At 42.2% G+C, this 19,178-nt stretch overlaps 1 protein-coding gene across 1 annotated transcript; it reads right to left on the bottom strand.

The window, feature by feature from the left end:
• Positions 1 to 163: 163 nt before the first annotated feature.
• RANGAP1 (Ran GTPase activating protein 1) lies at positions 164 to 17,304 on the bottom strand. Its single transcript, XM_010183877.1, has 15 exons — positions 17,171 to 17,304; positions 15,802 to 15,929; positions 14,820 to 14,879; positions 13,975 to 14,154; positions 12,778 to 12,912; positions 11,620 to 11,778; positions 11,317 to 11,430; positions 9,704 to 9,803; positions 8,890 to 8,974; positions 8,324 to 8,480; positions 7,725 to 7,838; positions 7,287 to 7,389; positions 6,514 to 6,602; positions 4,652 to 4,773; positions 164 to 233 (listed from the first exon to the last, which is right to left on the bottom strand). Exons 1-15 carry the CDS (start codon positions 17,280 to 17,282, stop codon positions 164 to 166), a joined length of 1,728 nt encoding a protein of 575 aa, XP_010182179.1. The 5' UTR covers positions 17,283 to 17,304.
• Between the last annotated feature and the right edge of the window lie 1,874 nt (positions 17,305 to 19,178).

Raw genomic sequence — 19,178 nt, 5'->3', positions numbered from 1 at the left:
GGAAGCAGAAGGAAGGACAAAACTCCTACAGGGAAGGAAGAAAAAAAAAAAAAAAAGAAAGGACAGCATGTCCATGTGGGCTCCAGGATCCTCTCCCAGCATGCAGCTCTGCTGATGACAGTCCTGTGAGGAGGGGAGGGCACAGCAGCACATCTCTTGTCTCTTACAGCTGGTGGAGGGTCTGTAAGAGCATGTGGCGAGCGAACGAACAGGAGTCAAGAGCACGGTTTGGTCTGTGGAGACAGAGAGAGAGAGATTTAAAATACTGAATTTAAAGAACTACTTTGTATCTGACTTTGAATGAGCACATAAAACATAATTTCAAATACAGTGGGCTTGCATGCCCAAAAGCCTACGTATTTTCCCCTTAGTTCTCTCTTCTGAAACCATTCCCTTATTGCTGCATGGATCACTGCTTCCCAGCCAGAGCTCTCTGTGGAAAATTCTCTCTCCTGTTGCCGAGCCCGAGCCAGTAAGACAACAACCAAGAATCAGAACATTTATTTCCACAGGTACAAAAATCAGCAGCAGATTGTTGACCTCTCAAGTTTGGGTAGGAAGAAGCAGGGGGGAATGGGAGCCCCTTTCCCTCCCAGTAATGGAATTTTCATATACATTCACTGTATAGGACCCCACAGAAGACAAACCTGCTCGCACTCAAATCATCTCTCACTCGCTCATCTGCTATCTTTGACCTGATGGTGACTTTGGTCTCAGGAATTTTGAAGTCTTTAAAAGAGGTAATGTAAGCTCCTGTCCTCCCTGCCTCTTAAGGCAAGTAAGACCTGACTGGCTTTGCTGGGCCACCGTTTGGGGGCCTTACAAACAGCCCACAGAAGCTGCAGAGCGTTGTCTGAAGGGGCCTGACACAGAGATTGCAATATTGAGGTCTACCTCACACAGAATAACCTGCTCCTTGAAACCAGGTGATGGAAACAGAGTCACAGCAGAGTTAACATGTAACTTCTGACAGTCTGGATCCATCTGTTGGGGAACTTCTTCCAAAGAATTTTAATTCAGTGTTTTCCACTGTTCTGAGAATGGGAATCATTAATTTTACCTTTCTTACACACCACCACAGCAAAATAAAAATAAACCTTAATAGCAGTGAGGTGTACTCAATTTGAGAAAGAGGGAGCTGAAATAAAGACAGGAATATCTAGGTAGGAGCAAAAAAGTAATCTCTGGATTTATAGCACATAGGCAATAGCTGTAGAGGTTGTTTTGGTATAGGGCTCCATGTATACCGTGGTTTAACAGAATCACATCCTGGAGAAGAGTTAACCCCTTTTAACTCCCCCAAGAGCCATTCAATGCCCCACACTGAAAAGACAGGACAATTAAAACTTGTCATTAATCTTCCAAGTGGCTGGGTGAGGTATTTCAGTTGTTATCTCTGGAAGACCCAGGCCTGTTTGCAACGAGCAGGACAATTTTGTGGAGGCAGCTTCCTCGTTTTTGGAAACAGAGAACTGTTGATGTTGATCACAGTCAAGTTCTTCCCTCAGCCTTCACTCCTAACACTAAGGAGCCTCCTCACTTGCTGTGGTGTTAAAATGCCTGCCGCTGCATGCTACAGACTATTCAAAGAGGCCAGTGACGAGGTGCAGTCCAATAGCAAAGAACAGGGAAAAAAAAACCCAAATCAAACAAAAACAAAAAAACCCACTCCAAATCCTTAGGAAAAAACCCTTCCCACCACCAGCAAGTCACAAGCAGACAGGCAGATATCCACATACACTGAGTGTTTGTGCCTGAATTATGGAAAAGCACATGTGGCTTCACAGCACCCTCTTGCGTCCAAAAGAGATAAGGACTCCTCTTACCCTGACTTAGAAGCAGGGTAAGATGGATGCTGCTCACAGGCCATAATTTTATTATTGTTTTTGAACAGATAACACTATGCACACCACCACAATTTGTCACAAAAGAAAGGAGAAGAATGACTACTCCAGACGTAAGCCCTTTGCAGCAAAAGGCAGCTGAGCTCCAGCCTAGGCAGCTACAAGAGCTTTAAAGCTCTAGATGCCCAGAGGAACTATGATCCTAAAGTAAAAACCTAGAAAATACCACATACAAAAAAAAAATGCATAACAGCTTGCTGCAAATGAACTCATAGATTTGACAGAGTGGAAGTAGATTTGTTGCAGAAACAGAGCACAATTTGCTCTGCTATGATTAGGTTAACCAGTAAGAGGTTTGGTTGGAGGTTAGGAAGTTATTTTGTTAACTCAATTCCAAGCAAAGACGAGGGGTGTAGCTGTTTTATCTGGACTTCGTGGTTCTTGAACTGCTCTCGTTCTCTCTGCCAGTTGTAAAGGATTTAACAACTGTTATGTTTGTTACCTTAAGGGAAAGCATTTTAAGAAATACACTTGTTTATAAAGCGCAAAGGTACATTGCTTATCTATAGTTTTGACTTCATCATGCTGCACAGCACAGAAGCTTCCCTATGACAATATCACACCTTGCAACAGAGGGGTTTGCAAATCAGAAAGCTTTGACTCCAAGAATTTCGTAGCCCCAGGGACACTGCAGGCTTGGTACTGGCATCCTTACAGACCAAAGGCAGGCAGACAGATCTGCCTCCTACTGCAAGAGGTTCTTGGCTCTCACACAACTTTTGCCTCTGAATGATGCCTCACATTCAGAAAGAGACTTTCCCCTCTTGTAATTGTAGTAAAACCCTAGCTCTGGGTTCAATGGAATTTCTGTTGATGAATTCACTAAGACCAAAATTTTAACCTTATTTTGTCACATACAACATCATCTACAGATGAAAAACTGGTATTTTGCAGGCCTGGAGTCTGGAAGTCTACATACTCAGATACAGGGAAAGGGGGCAAGTGTCTGTTGTGAGTGAATTTGTTTAGAGGGACATGTCAAGCTGAGTTAGGAGGCCACTCTGGGCACTAGAATCTGACATAAGCAATTAGAAGGGTCAAATGCACTGAACCAAAGACCTCTTTTCTGTATTCCCAGCTTCAAGTGATTTTAATCCTCTGTTTGGAAGGCTGAGGCTGATAGACACTAAGCAGTACTTGTTTTGATCAAGCTGGCTCTCTGCATAATTAGTGCCTGATGAAGTAAGCCATCATTTCCTTCACTCCTATTTTAGGGCTGGTACTGGGTCCTTACACTTCACATATCTATTTGATCAACAAGAAAGATCATAGGCACAGGCAGCAGTGCAGGCAGCACCAGAAATCCAGTGATCTGTCTGGCCAACTTCACGTGGCAAGTCCTGATACCTCTCCTTAAACCTGTAATGGGTGAGTTGGAGGTGTATTTGTTCAGCTGGTACAGCACAGGGTCGTTGGCTCGTAACTGCCTAATTCTTAGCCTGATCAAGCCAGAGAGGAGACAGTAAACAAACTGTTCCCGCCTGAAGGACCTCTAGCACTTGCACATGTGTAAACAAGCTCATTACTGAGTTTTATTTTCCAAAACTGACCTTAGCGTGGCTGGTTGCTGGACACACACCACTGCTACGCATCAGCTTTGACAGCTTCAGCCACATCAGTGCTTGGAAAAATTATTCTCCTTTTATCACAGCGGGGCTACCTCCAATCCCAGTAGAACTAAGAAAAGACTGACTACCAATATTGGACTGCACCCCTATCACTGATGTTTTGTACTAACCATAAGCATTTGATGCCTCTGTCTTGCACCAGATCAGCACAAGATCCCAAGCTTCAGCATATTCTCTGCACCAGGGAATATCAGAAAGGCTTAAGCCTTGTTCTTGGACCCTGTTAAAAAAAACTCTCAACTGATCTGGTCTGTGCTGCACCAAAAAGCCACTGAGTTGCAAACAGATTTCAGGCCTCTGCTGGTTTTGCTTAAAGTGACAATTTTGGACTGTTTCTCCCCTTGACTGCTTAAGTCCTTGCTCTCTTGAGGAAAGGACTATATGGGATGCTTTTTCTAAGTCACATCAACGCTAAAGTTCACACTGATTTAATCCAGAAGATATATGGCTTCCGCTGCTATTGCATTATCTATGCTTTAAGACACTGAAGAAACTAAAGCTGGTGGGGGCAGGAGTTGATTCTTTACCTACACTAGAAGTAGCAACATTAAATAGACACAGGCAGTAGAAGCAGCTTCTTCAAAACTTATGCTCCCAATTTAGTTCTCAAAACATCACTAGCCTTGTTGCTGTCACAGCAGGAACAGTTTCCTTTAGGAACAAATTCAGTCTTTGTGTTTTGCAGTGTTTTGATCTGCTGGTGTTCAGTGCTATGCAACATGACAATTCAAGTAGAGCTCTGCTGACCCTCATACTCAAAGGGAGTATTTGGAGGGAGCAGTTGGATCCAGTGTACTCATAGTTCACTCAAGCAGTGGCTGGAAAACCAGCAGGTTTCCTTAAGCTCAAAACACCTCTTCTGTGACTGGCATCAGTCTCTACTTCTCAGCCAGTTAGCTGCAAAGCCAGCTTTCCACCATGTCTTCTTTAGGATCAAGACTTTTTACTCTAAATCTTGCATTTTGGAGTAAGCAAGATAAAAAGTAGAGGCCCAAAGTATTAATCCTTAATTTCAGAACAGACACTTGGTGGGCTTTAACACAAGAGCTTGCGTGGAGCTATAAACCTCAGTTTTACCAGCTCCTGTGGAGAAGACTGCATGGCAAGTACAATACTCACTTTGTGACAAAAGCTGAGAGAACTGGGGCCAGAGATTTAGGGAAATAATCCTGCTGGACCACATGGTTCAAGGTCATTAGAATACCATAGAGGCTTGGGACAGCTTTGATCTTCTCTTCACTCTGAGAAAAGGACAAGAAGATGAAGTCAGACACCAGGCAATCACTGTTTTATATAATCCACTTTAATTCACAGAGGCAATGAATTCTCTGTTGAATGAAGTGCTGTCACACACTGTAGGAGAGAAAGCTGCTCACTAGATTAAGTGCACTGTTCCTCAAAACAAAGGTAGCCAACTCCATGCACAAGCATCTCAAATAGAGCAGCACCAAGCACATTCTAGTACTTATCCATTAGAGCCTAGTCATTGACAACAGCAATGGGGTAAGGAAAGTAACGAACTTGCAAGTGAAACAGCCAAATCTTCTCGTAGACCCTGTGTCAAAGTGTGCTAAAGAATTTCACCCAACTTCAATTCATAAAGAATTCAGTTGCCTTAATGACATGATTTTTTTTTTCTTGTATTATGTTGTAACTCATTTCTGTATCATCTCTAGTTCTCTGGCAGGCTTCCTCCAGAACTTGATGCAGTATTCCCACAACTGGTCTCACAATTATGTACTAGATAAAGCTAACAGTCATCCTTGCTGCTGTTCCCCTGCTTACATGCCATTCGTGCTCCTGTGATGCTAACCTACATGTCCTAACTCTTACATTGTTTTTTTCTTTTATTTCTCCACTGCCATCCCAACTAAAGCCCTCCATTCTGCAGGCAGGATTTGGACTTGTGATCCTTGTATTTTGCAGTGCTAAGAATAGCTGTTGCTCATGTGCTTCCAGCTGTACCACAGAGGACAAACAATCATATGGCTGTTCCTCAAGGGCTTTATTATCAGTGCCAGTTGCTTGTCTAAAAGCGTTCTTCTAGAACACAAGTCTGTGACTTGTACCTCGTGCATATTTGCTATTTTCTGTATGAGATAAGAAGTAGGTGGCAGTCTCAGAAACATGCATTCTGCAGAACACAAAGCCATCTCTGGTTCTGTTGAACTGTCTGAGAAGCGTAAAGTTCAGCCCAGTGTACACCATGAAAGGCTAAACTGATTTTTTTTTGGAAGTTAAGAGGTATGCAAGCATGTCAACAATATCCAAGCTGGATATTACCAGAACAAAATCTATAAACCTAATTAAGAGCAGGCTGCTATAACATAGATCATGGCTATTTTGTGGTTTAGAATTGCCTTGGTCCAAGTTTCCATTCTCAGCTTCTAGATGTTGAGGCAGCAAGAAACATTAAGCTTTATAGCACAAATAGGCAAAGGTGCTCCTTAAATTTGCAGGTTTCCTACTGACCCCTCCATCCTTTCTTGTTAGAAAGTTTATTTAATGTAACTACATATTTGACTTTAGTATCTGGCAAAGATACTTCAGAACATGAAGCTGAATGCTACTGATCTGGCATGAGTAGTTGGATATACATTTTTGAGCTATGCTATTAAGAGGCTCCCTAAAGGACTACATTAACTAATACTGTAGATTAGACTCCTGGGCATGGCTTCTTATAGATGCCACAGTCCAGCAGCAGCACTACTTCCTCACCTGGCCCTCCCTATCTTTAGGCGATGACTGATAATACAGAACACATTAAACAGAAGAGGTACAAAGAGCTGGCACCTCCTTCATCCTAATGCAACCTTGCAATTTGTGATTTCTGCTGGACCTGCAGACTTCCATTGTCCCTGGGCAACATGCATGCACAGATACCCAGCTGCTTCCATGGCAACATAATTACCCAAAACCCAGCCAGTCTGGTCTTCAACAGCCTAAACAGACTGTAACTTAACTCTTTCCTGCTTCCTCACCTTAAGTAGTCCCATGTGGATCAAGAGGCTTGTGAGGAATGCATCTGAATTAAACGTGGCAGAAGTGAAGGCTTTTCTCAACAAGGCATCTAAAAAGAAACAAATGCATCATATTAAACAACACAGAAAGAGATGCTGTTACAGATTTTAAGATCAAGATTGGTCATACTGGACCTCAGGGAATATCAGCTGTTAGAGGAGTTTTGGAAGGTAATATGTGCCAAGATTTCAATTGTCTCTACAGAGGTATAACCTCTGAAACACCAAGACAGGTAAAACCCAGTCCTTAGGTATAAGGCCTGACAAATGAAAAAACCCACACCCAGAAATGTAAAAAAGGCACACCAAATTTGACCTCACTCCTATGCATCACAAATGTGCTACTCAATGCATTTGAACTTGCATGCTATGTGTGTACATGTATATAAATATGATCACATGATGAAGTACAGCAGCCAGAGTTAGAGCCTTAACATTTTGAAACTTGAGACCAAAAGAAATAAGGACACAATGAGAAAACTTGTTCAACTGTTTCCTGGGCTCCCTCAGTACAAATATTCTGGAAGCACAAAATATGCTAAGCTCAGAATGAATCTCTGCTTTCACTCCAGACAACAGCATGGCATAGCTTGGTACTTTGTTATCTGGGGTTTCCTGCTGCCAGGGACAAAACAGCCCAATGGCCTGGCCCACAGGAGCCTCACTCTGTATTGCACTGGTGTCCTCGACACTGAAGGCAGGTCACACCATGAAGTGAAGAAAGGCCCAGTCACCTGTTGTTTCCTGCACTGCTGTTTTCACTGGGGCTTCATCTTTGAAAACTGATGATATCCTTAGGAGAGTTGTCACTACTTTCTCTACATCAGATGTATCTGTCTGAAAAACAAGGGAAAAAAATATGTAAAAAATAAATCAGGAGTAATTTAGTTCACTGCTCACCAGCTACAACAGATGGGTTTCTGCTAGGGCTGTGACAAGAATTACAGCTTTCAGCTGACTGACATCAGTTTTGTCTTGGCCATATCATAAGGCATAAGCAACACTGTCCAAGATACTTTATGGTGCCAGTATAAACATTAACAGTTTCCATAAAATTTCTTGGGATCACTTGGGAGAAGATGCAAATCTGTCTCAAGAGAGACAGTTATCGCTTCTGGGTATTAAATGATTCTGAGAGAGAATCAAGCACAGAAGACCACTGGCTCACCTACCTGCTGAGCTATCAGCACAGAGCACTTCGGTCCTAGTCGTAGCAGCTTCTCTGGTGATGGGAAAGCCAGGAATGTGGCAATGTCCACAGGAGGAGCTGGCACTGGGGTTGAATCCTGAAACAGGCAGAATCCATCTCAAGTCTACTCTTGCTAGTAAATAAATTGGTTCAACAGCAAAGGCACATACGACAGGTCAGGACACAGGCCAGGATTTGTTCTATTTGAAAACAATTTGAGGCTGGAATGAGCCCAGAGTTGGAATAGCCAGAATATGCTAGTACGACTGCATGGCACTGCACATACAAGGTTTCCACCATTTTCTGGACACAGGAAGACTTTTTCTACCTGTGTTTGTTACAATCACTACTCAGCCTTTCCCTCTGTGCGTGTGTGGACATGCACACTTTAACAAAACACATTTCCTAGTCATCCATTTTCTTTATTTCCTGCATGTTAACTCCCTGTTACTACAGTGCCAGCCCACACAGGAATGGTGAACTCCTGCCAGCACTCCAAGTTCAGACTCACTCCAGATCTCATTTCCTCCTTTATTCTTCTGCAGCTGAGGAAACAGGAATGCATCTGTAAGGTAAGCTTACCTGGGAATCAATTATCTTCTTAGGAGTCAGTGACTCTGATTCTCCCTGTCCTCTCTCCTTCAGCTGCTGCCGTTCTTCTTCCTCCTCCTCTTCTTCCTCTTCTTCATCTTCATCCTCCTCTTCCTCTTCATCATCCTCCTCCTCCCCTTCATCATCACTATGGTTTGAATTACACGCTACATTAATTACACACTTGCAATCCCTTTACAGTGGAACTTAAACATGGAACAGTGGAAGAAAAAAAAACAGCTTCCCCTCAAATCTTACTGCAAGAAGTACATCTTCATCTACAACAGATTAAGAGGATACTCAGCCTTCAGTCACCCAGTTGACAATGGCAAGCAAAGAGCGAGAAATGCAACCAAGAACTGACACTAAGATAAGTCCATTGATGAAAACAAGATACAAAGCTTATCCTGCTTATGGAATCCTGTGACTGTGCTCCACACTGCACACCAACATCCATCTGCAGTGTTACAGTTCTCATTTTAAAACAGAAAGGTGAATGAAAGCAGCAACAAAATTTGTCAGAAAATTTCTGATTTAAACTCTAGTACCCTGCCCACCTCAAAGATCCCAGCACAGTTGCCATGTTGAAGCCTTCAAGGATCTCCTGGAGTTGCTCACATCCCTCTTCTCCCAGGCAGTTACCTAGATTGGTAGAAGGAATGTAGTAGACTTAACAGATGCACATACGTTTGCTCTTGAGGATTTAGCTGTATATTCTTGTCTACCTCTTATTTCTGAAATTTCTTTCATTTCTGCAGAACACCTTAGAGGCAGCAATGCAAACTTCAGTTATCAGAATCAAACAGTTGTTAAACAAATTTTGCAGCATTACACAATGCTTGGACACAAACCAACCCCCCAGTTCTTCAGAGTCTCTGAGAGACTTCCTGCTAGTTCTATAAACAGCTCTTGTTCTCAGCAATTCTGAAACAAGGACACACGGCACAATGCTACTGAAATGCAGTGACACAAGGAACAAACAACAGAAGTCAACACCGGTCAAAGTCATCCCACTTTTCTGCAGAGATGCACACAGGGGTTTTTGTTTGCAAGTATGAAATATCTGAGGTCTCAATTAACAATTTTAAAAGTTTTACTGAAAACACAAGGTATAGGCATCAGTTTAACCTTTCCACTTACGAGATGTACTGAAACTGCTTAACTTTAACAATCAGCTGAGATCATGGCTAAGAAAACTTCCAGGATTTAACCACTTCCTGTCCTGAGGTCATCCAAGTTCAGCTACTCTCAAAGTACCATTTTTTAAATGCTGACAATTGCAAGACTAGAATATGTGATCCTGTCAACATTCTTCCTAGTGGTTTTTCATTGTGATCAGACTGAACATACTTTGATCTAGCAAACACATACCATTGAGATCCAACTTCTCCAACTCCGCCTTATCTTCAATAGCTTCAGCAACAGTCAGAGCAGCATCTCGTTTGATCTCACAGAAGGACAAATTCAGCTCCTAAGAAGCAGAACATTTGTTTGCAGAATTCCTATTAACATCTGTCATCCCCATAAGCTTCACGTGCTCACAAGCATCGTGGAAAAACTCTCATCTGAAGAGGCTCTTAGCAAAAAAAGTACTTTTAATTGGAAACAAAATCTGACACATACTCCTACTTTATAGGCTAAAAAGGCCATTTTGAAACATACTATTGTTAAGAACAGCACTACTGAAGACAACCACTTTATTAAAATAGCCACAAAGACCAGGCCATTCTGACCGCTCATGTAAAAGGTAACAGACTTCAGTCCTTAGCAATCAGCTGACTGGAGATCTTCACTTATTCGAGGTTCACAAGAGCATTCCAGAATACATACAGCAGTAAGTCTTACTGAAGAAGGGTAGCTACTATACTAAATGGAGTGCACATTTGATTTTGCACGCTTAGATCCCAAGTTAAGGCCTTCAAAAGAAACTACGAATGGTACTACTTCTGATAAACACAGCCAGCAGAGAAATAGTTTGGACAGACTAGTAAGAGTGAAGTTACTCAACAGCCAGGCACCATCCCCCACCATTCCACATGGTGCTCAATCAATCTTTTCCTGAAAGGAGATTTAATATTAACAGCAAAAAGGAAGCAGTCCTTGAACAGAAATGAATCAGCTATGATTGCTTTATGCTACCCTCCCTTAACCATTTCTGCTCTAGTAAAAAGGATTTAACTTCTGGCTGTTCATCTCAATACCTCCAACTAGAATCCTTACTTAAGTTTTCCTGGGGCATTCAGACATAAGTTCCAGTAGAACCAGCAGAAGCCTGAACAAGGGATCTCACACCACAAAGCAACTACTTCTTTCTGTACCAGGTTCATATATGTAAATACATATCAGCACTCAGCTGATTTTTTTGTCTTTGACTACAAGCTTGCAAGATTAGGAATTGTGTTCAGCATCTGTTCTGGTGCAGCTGTGACCACTGGCAGGAGTTCGTACAGATCCTAATTTACTTACATTACTGACTAGACTTAGGTCTGTCTAGTATGTTGTCAAATGCAAGTCCTGTGCAAATACTGATGTAGAAGCCTGTGGTATTGCCAAAGAACTAAAAATATTTGGACCTTTGATACATGCCCTAACAACAAAAAAGCATTAACTGTATGAACTCTGAAACACTGAAGAGATGTTAAGCTGTTCATGAAGAGAAACATCAGTCCTCGTTCACGACTCTCTGAAAGGTTCTAAAAGCAGATACTTCCATTATCCGATTTCTTGAATAGCACTTGCTGAGTTGAACCAATTAGTCCATGCAGATCACCGGTACACCATGTAGAACAGCCTTAGCTGGATGTGGCAATGTCACTGATCTACAATACAGCTTATCGCTTTCGAGTTGTGAGCACAGAGCCTGCACTGAAGTGAATCCCGCTTCAAAATTGTCAGTAGTGGTAGGAGAATGGACAGGAAAACAGGAAATGAGAATCTAGGCATTTGCAAAGGAGATTCAAAGCAGAACAGCAAGATGACAATACCTTTAATTTATGAAGCCCTTCTTTAACAGCATCAGCAATAGCAACAGCGCCCTTCGAACGCACCAGGCAGTCTCCAAAGTTGATGACTTCAATCTGCCGAAGTGTCTTTAGAGTCTGCAAGACAGCACAAATTTGAAAGTACAGACATGCAAGTAAATGAGTGTCCTATCACTCCTGGAAGGTCATCTTTCCCACCACAGCATGGCATGTGGCTCCACCAACCCAGAGGTGCTAATGCTGACTGCATTTGAGGAGACGGAGAGGCAGAAGACAAACTCAAAGCAACTGCTCCGAACAACTCACCTCTGCCATGGCCACAGCTCCTTTCTCTGTGAAGGTGTTGTCATTCAAGTTTATAACCTTAAGCAGTGGGTTGATAGCAAAGGCCTGGGCCAGTGCTGTGATTCCAGGATGGTTAATTCCATTCTGGGGCATATGGACTTCTTCTAGAGTCCCAATGATCTGGGAAAGGATGCAGATGAAAAGAAGCTGTTAGGAAACGTCAACTCAAAAGTACAGCACCCCACTTCTTAGTATTTGCTTAAAACTGTTTTCCTCCAACTCAAAACTCCGTTAGTTCTTCTACACAGAATTATTTACCAACAATTATGACACAAATCTAAGTGAAATTGGAGGCTCATGGCAAGCATCACATTAACACAAAGCTCTGATGGTAAGAGTCATAAATAGCATCCTCCTAGCATGCCTGCTCTAGATACCTTAGATCTTCACCTGTGGTTCAACAACACTGAAACAGACCAAGCAACATCACTGGATATGGTATTTTTCTAATGAAGATGTACATTTTGCCATGACTGAAGAAGCAAACCCGTAAGAAAATCAGTATGAACACTATTTATGGACTAAACAGTATGTCACAAAACACAGTAACAAATCCCATTTTGGTAGTGCCATTCAGTATGAATTCCTCATAAATCACTTCGTTATGCGACTCTAAAGTCTTTAAGAACTCTTATTTCTGCCATGATTACCAATTAGTCAAAATCACATCCAGACAGCTCTTTACAAAGAGAGCCTATAACCTGCAATATCATTGTTAATACACCTAATAATATTAATTATAATTCAGAAGTCACTTTTAGCAGAAATGGAGAAAAGAAAGGGGAATTAGATGGTCCCAACCTCTATTAGCAAGAGGGTGGAGAAGGAATAGGACTACTATTAAATTAGTGAGACGATGCCTATTTCTCCCTCAGGTAACTACTTTACACAGCCACAAGTTGTGTTTGGAAACCTGGGTCACCCAGACATTCAGTCATCTTCTAATTGCACTTGTTGAAGACTCCTGTTTACTGCTGAAACTATATCACGACTTTGGTGAACCAACAACCAGCCACTGCCTCCAAGCTGAGGCGAGCTCTGTATGCATTATCTTTAACATTAGCACTTAAGCACGCCTTGCTCCAATTTACTGTCAAGAAGCTCTGGTTTAGTACTTACCCCAAAGGCTTCAGCCAGAGCAGTGGCACCATCATTCTCCAGGCGGTTTCTGCCAGCCACAAACATTTTCAAAGCAAGAGTCTGGCCCTGAGCACTTGATTTCCTGTGACTCTCTTTCAGAGCAGCTGCTAATATCTAAAGATAAAACAAGCAGTTGATACTATTTCAGCATCTCATTTTGAAGAATCCAATCACATTTTGTATATCCAGCTCTCAAGAAATACTTTGGTCACCACTGAAATGTACCTGCTTCTACAGAAGGCATACAATGAAACTGTCTGTAACTACAACACTTGCACACTAGGGTCTTAGGCAAGAAGTGATAATTTTGCAGCACTAGAACACATTGGTCCCATTAAAAACATCTGATTCTTACACAGGCAACTATGTAGTGTCTTAGTGATAACAATTAGTCTTGGTTTTCTGCTTCATCCAACAGGCTTCAGTGCTAGGCTTGGTAACACTGTTGTCTCAACTCCAAGGCCAGTAGCAGTCTTGACATGGAATCTAATTATTAGGATAGAACGGTTTTCCTGTCCTGGAAAAAACAGCTGAGCTTTTCATACTTCAGAAATGCATCCATGAAAACACGTAGAAGAAAGGTATCTTGAGACATGGGCCAACAAGAATCTCATTAAGTTTAAAGGGAAATGCAAAGTCCTGTAAATGGAGAAGAAGAACCCCACGTACCAGCATAAGCTGGGGGTCAACTAGGGGCAAAACAGCTTGGCAGAGAAGAATCTGGGGGTCCTGATGGGTGAGAAGTTGGCTATCAATATGCACTTGCAGCAAAGTCAGTCAGTTCCTGGGCTGCCTTGGGAAAAAACATTGTCAGCAGGCCAAGGGAAGTGATCCTTCTCCTCTACTCAGCCCTGTGAAATGCATCTGAGTACTGTATCCAATTCCAGGTTCCTACACAAACATACTGGGGGGAGTCCAGCAAAGGATCTCAAGGATGATTAAGGAATAGGAGAATTTTACTTACTGGCAGAGTGCCATATTTTTTGATATTAAAAATCTGACTACACACAGCCCTGAGCAACCTGGTCTAGTTGCCTTGATTTCAACTCAGGGGAGTTGAACCAGATGATCACCAAAGATTCCTTCTAACCTCAATCATTCTGTGATTCTGTGTAGGGCAGTCTGAAGCCAAGTCCTGGCTCTGATCTCATTCCCAAAAAAGGGGACAACCCTTACCTTGCCACCACCAATGCCCATGCCACAGTTATTGAGCTTGAGTTCCTGCAGGGTGTAGCATGCAGGGCTCTTCAGCAGTGCCTCAAAGCCACGCACACCATCTGGCCCAAAGGCATTGTCACTCAGGTCCAGCTCCACCAGCTGAGCTCCAGCAGTGATGAGTGCATCCCCCAAAGAGATCTGTAAGGAAACAGATGGCAGTGGGTGGGAAGGAGCAGACTGACTTCTAGTGACAGCATCACTGTAGTGGCTAGGTATGACAGTGATGCTGCAAAAATTTCCACTTTGAAGACATTTGGCAAAGCTGCAAGGGGAAATAAAACTTTACACCTAAAGCCAGAGATTAAGTTGTGCAAATTAAGCTAAAGAAAACCATAAGGCAGTTACCAAGAAGTTATCCCATCCTTTTAGGTCAAATACATACTTCTCAAACTGAGTTTTCCCCTCTACACTGCTAAAATAAATTTTGTTCTCATTCTGTTGAGTTTATTGTGTTCTTGCTTCACAGGACTCAAGAAGGCAGGGAGCTCTGTAATGCTCTTGGAAGAGATGGCCATATACTTTTATTTAGAAAGCTTAGTCCCCATTCTATCTATAGGATCACAAGGATGTTTCCCCCAGTCATAAGCTTCTTCACTAGCATGGACTTGCATTTGGCCTTTTATCAACTCTTCTCCACCTCATACAGAAAGAGCAAAAAAGAATCATTCACCTATTCTGAGACACTTAGCGTTAACAACAAAGAAAAACCAGCTCTGCGTTAAAATACATACTCCCACAAAAAGCATGACAGGTGAGAAAAGAAGTTATATTAGTCAGAAGTCTCAGATCTAGTTTTCACTTACCAAAGCAGGAGGTATCTCAGACCTTAGTCTCCCTGTGAACATGTCACTCCAATGGCACCTCTGAAGAAAGAAACATACAGATAGAAACCATTAGAAATACTTAGGACAATACAGCTGTACAGAGGTTTACACATACAAGCTGCATTACATCACTGGGGACAGCTTAATACTGTCTGCTTTCCCTTGAGCTTGTCATTTAATTGTACTAAAATGCTACGAGAACTAACATTACAATTACTTCACTTGTAAGGACAAAGTCACTGAAATGCACATTGTAAATAACACTATATAAGAATTTTTGCTTGCATTCAAGCTGGATTTCTTCTCTGCTGAGAAAATTACCACAGGAGAACACAGCAGGAAACTGAAGGATACATTAGAAATGCAGATTTTACTGAGGTATGGAGCTCAACAATCTGAACTTGGTTGAAAAGCCACACTTGGGTGATTAATGTGAATGAATGTTTCATACACCTCTCCTGCAAAGGACAATGCCTGCAGCAGCACAGCATCCTCCTAATATTTGGCTAGAACAGGAGCAAGGAAACAGCTTGGACATGGGAAAACCTCCTGCTGCATTTCCTCCATTATTTCTTTCCTATTCAGTCATTTTTTGAAGACTCATTCTTCGGATCTGATCATTCTGCAGAAGATATGACCCAGCTTTTCCATTAGAAAATGAAGTTTTGTTGCCACAGTTCTTTGTTTATAGTTGCTGTCTCTGCCAGAGATGCTTTTCCTTGCACAGCTTCCCAGCTTTAAGACTGGAAGCCTTCTGAAGAACAACAGTTAAGGATGCAGAAAGTGTTCCCACTGTCCCAAAGTCCCTAGGTTTCATACGGTGGTTCTTCCTACTGGGAAGGACCACCAAGCAAGATCTGGGGCTAACTCAAGTCAGGCTACTGCAAGAAGTACATACATAGACCTTCAGTATTTCTCCATGACTTCTTCCCCTTCACCACCACCCATTTGAGGATCTCACCTTGAGCTCCGATTTCTTCTCCAAGGCTTTGGCAATGACCTTTGCTGCCTCCACACCCACTGTGTTGCCTTCCAGCCGCAATGCTTCCAGGCCATCAAATTCCTCAATTTGCTTGATCACTTCTTCAGCTGCAAAGAGCAAGTAAGTCTAGTTGGCCTTCATAGGTACCACAGTAACACTCTGATACAGCAATACTTGGTCAACTCTACCCTTAGCAAAAACAGCTGAACAACATTATTTGAAAGATTCCTGGAAACAGCAATGGGAACTAAGCTAAAGTGTCAGGTCACTAGAGAGACCATTCTCCACCCCCCACCCGGCCTGTCCATAGTTTATTTCTAGTTCTATTCTCCAGTAACCATCCTATTTGCAAAAGTAAGTTTCCTTACTTCGCAAGTAAAATTCCTCTACCATTCACCACATGGTTTAGGAGCTGGAGTGCATGTGCCTACAAAGATGCAAGGACTAAGCTAAAAGTTGATAGGAATTGGTGCTACGTCAACAAGAAGTTCCCACTGACTGGCAAAAGTAGATGCCCGTTTAGCAAACATGTCAGGGAGGAACAATTTAATTCTAGAGTGATCCTATGCCAGACAAGCAGGCTGCAGACTCTCTTCTTTCACTGGCACTTGCTATCATTCCCAAGCTACAAAGCCTTTCCCATTGTTCAGTGGCTATGCACTACTAAGATGGCACATAAAAAAAGCACCATCTTTGGAATCAGTAAAAAGAGTATGCACTATAGTGAATAACCCCTCTGAAGAACATGCTGTTTCTTGGTGTGACAGAGATGTTGACCTAAGAATATATACCTATTCTCTACATACTTACTACATTAGCAGTCACTGCAAGACATTTTTAACTGGGAAGCACACATAGACCAGCACAAGAGATAGTCCAGAAAAAAAAAACCCACAACACAAAAAAACACCCCAAAGAAACCTTAAGAGTCTAATAAATTGGTCAGAATTTGGGAAGAAACTGGACTACTGCAGCAGACTAACATATCAGTCCCCTTCTCTGTTCAGGTCTTTGAAGCATCTACTTGTTCCAAGAGCTGTCACCCACTTGCTTACTGTTTTTAAAAGGAGCACTGACTTCTAATGCACAGTGACTGTCAAAAGCACTTGGAGAGAACACCAAGAAAACAGGAATTACACAGCAGGGAGCCAAAGTCCAATTCTGCCAGCTGTAGCACTGCCAGGGCACCAGGTCAAAGCAGGATACAAGAAGGGAAGGAAACATCTCTATCACAGAAGCAGCTGTAGGTGAATCACCCTTGCATCACTGCTAATATTATGACAACTTGTGTGTGTAGGATTAGCAGGAGGTTTACCACAAACCTTTAGAATTTCAGGAAGACACTTACCATCTTCAGCTGTATTGAGTTTAAGGCTCTGGCCTTTGAAGCTCAACTGTCCATCACCCACTTTGGTTTTGGCAAGTGACTCCACAAGCTTAGTGATGTCTTCTGATGCCATTTTTCTACTTTTCCAAATGTTAAGAGCTGTCAATTAAAATAAATTGCCAACATTAAAAAAAACTAACTACAATATATAAACTGTATAAATAATCCTATTTATTTGAACACTAACATGTTTTTTGTTCCCAAGCTATCTAATTGAGTTTCAGGGTTGTTAGTGTTTTCCCCATAGCTCACTCTTAACAGCTAGGCTAGATTAAAATCCCAAAGTCAGGTGGTGTTGATTCTTTCAGTACCAAGTTGGTTTTGAGTTGTTCCACTTTAGAAATTACCAGTAGCTAACACTACAGATTAAGGCCACATTAAGACATTACTCTTTGCACAACACTTTTACAATTAAAACATAACATTCCTCTCTCTCCCCAAACCCCATCCTTTAATTATACACACTGCACATTTCTCTGGTTCTCCGAAGCAAGCTAGAATGCACACAACTGTTTTTTCCTTTTCAGTGATATCCCCAGTAGTGCTCTTGTCAGCACAGTTCTAGAGCCACTGAGTTGCTGAAAACATCATATGTGTTGCATACAAAACACTCTCGCAGGTTTGTGGGTTCTCTTTCCTTTTGGATGTCCCACCAAGATTTATCACACACACTAAACAGTATAATCTTGCACCAACGATGGATTAGCAAACATTTTGCTTTGAGGCACAAATTTGAAGCTAGCCATGCCTCATAGCATCTGTGTACCATTCTTTAACGAACATCAATCACTGCATGAAGTAACCAGCCTCCATTCATTCCAAAGGATAAACAAAGCATGTTTCTTACCCCAGCACCTCCACCAGGATAAAAGACTACACACTACTAGTACTTAGAAGCAACATACTTGTAAAACAGACTTCAAGTGTCAGAAGGGATGAAGGTTCATTCCTACAACAGAAAACTGGTTCGCTTCCATTCTTGTCTGACTCGCAGCTCATTGAGCTCAACAGTGCTGGGTTTAAAACACCTCTAAATGAAAGCTGTACATACACCCTTTCCTCCTGATATCTAGCTGTGAAGTATTTGCCTTCAGCTTCCTCAGAGTACAGCTTCTCTTCAGCTTTCATTAACTTTAGTATTGCTTTTGGATACGGGGGGGAAAAAATAACATCCCCAAGGCTGATCAACATCCCTTTCCTAGGGTGACTGTCCTCTCAAGCAGGTGCTGCCAGTAGAAAGATGCTCACATAACTTACTCCCCTCTACCAGGCCACACCAACACCAGACTGATAGACGTTCCCAACCTCTGCCAATCCAACACTGAAGGAAAAAAGAGAGAACATCCTCCAACCCAAAGGCTTTACCAGACAGGAACAAAAGTTAGGATGCAAAGAAGTCAGTCTGTTCTGTTCGCCTAGCTCAATTATTAGCTTTACTTTTAAATACTTCATCACCCTACTGTTAAAAAAATTAGTTCTGTTCTACTATGATGCTTTTCCCTGATCGCCAAGTGTACTCACTCCCTTTGTTTCCCTTTCCCTTAAATCAACTTTTACTTTTCCTAATTTCAACACACAACTTCACCATCACATCCTCAAGCATGTTTTATTGCAAGCATGTCAGCCACACCCAATAGCCAACCTACCAGAGGGCTCCTCACTGTTAGTATTTCCACAGGTAAAGCTTAAAAAAAAATAAAAATTGAGGAGTTAGTATGCTTGGCAAATAAAAACAAGATCTAGAAGTGCCTGAAGAGAGGCTTCCTCATTATTTAAAGAGCCTGTATGAAGCAGTACACTTCTTGACAGCCAAAAAAAGTTAGCTCAGACAAACGCTAAACGCACAGCAGTTTGTCCAAGCCAACAGAAAACGCACCGGCTGCGCTGTCCTCAGGAGGGGCCTGCTTTGCTCCCCCGGCAGCGGAGGGCCCGGCTCCCAGGAGCGCTGGCTGACAGCCCGAGACTGCCC

The sequence above is a fragment of the Mesitornis unicolor genome, unplaced genomic scaffold (genome assembly GCF_000695765.1).
Source record: "Mesitornis unicolor isolate BGI_N332 unplaced genomic scaffold, ASM69576v1 scaffold33334, whole genome shotgun sequence".
Classification (NCBI taxonomy): Eukaryota; Metazoa; Chordata; class Aves; order Mesitornithiformes; family Mesitornithidae; genus Mesitornis; species Mesitornis unicolor.
Note: the sequence above shows the minus strand (reverse complement) of the source record. Positions and strands in the feature narration are given on the sequence as shown.

Bases quoted from the DNA above. Each gene is read 5' to 3' on its own strand.
- RANGAP1 (XM_010183877.1), bottom strand. From the start codon at position 17,282: ATGGCATCAGAAGACATCACTAAGCTTGTGGAGTCACTTGCCAAAACC. The intron at 8,975-9,703 runs GTATGTGTTTGC...CTACCAATCTAG, and splicing joins GGAGAAGTTGGATCTCAATG to GTAACTGCCTGGGAGAAGAG. The intron at 8,481-8,889 runs GTGGGCAGGGTA...TTCAAACCATAG, and splicing joins ACTGTGCTGGGATCTTTGAG to TGATGATGAAGGGGAGGAGG.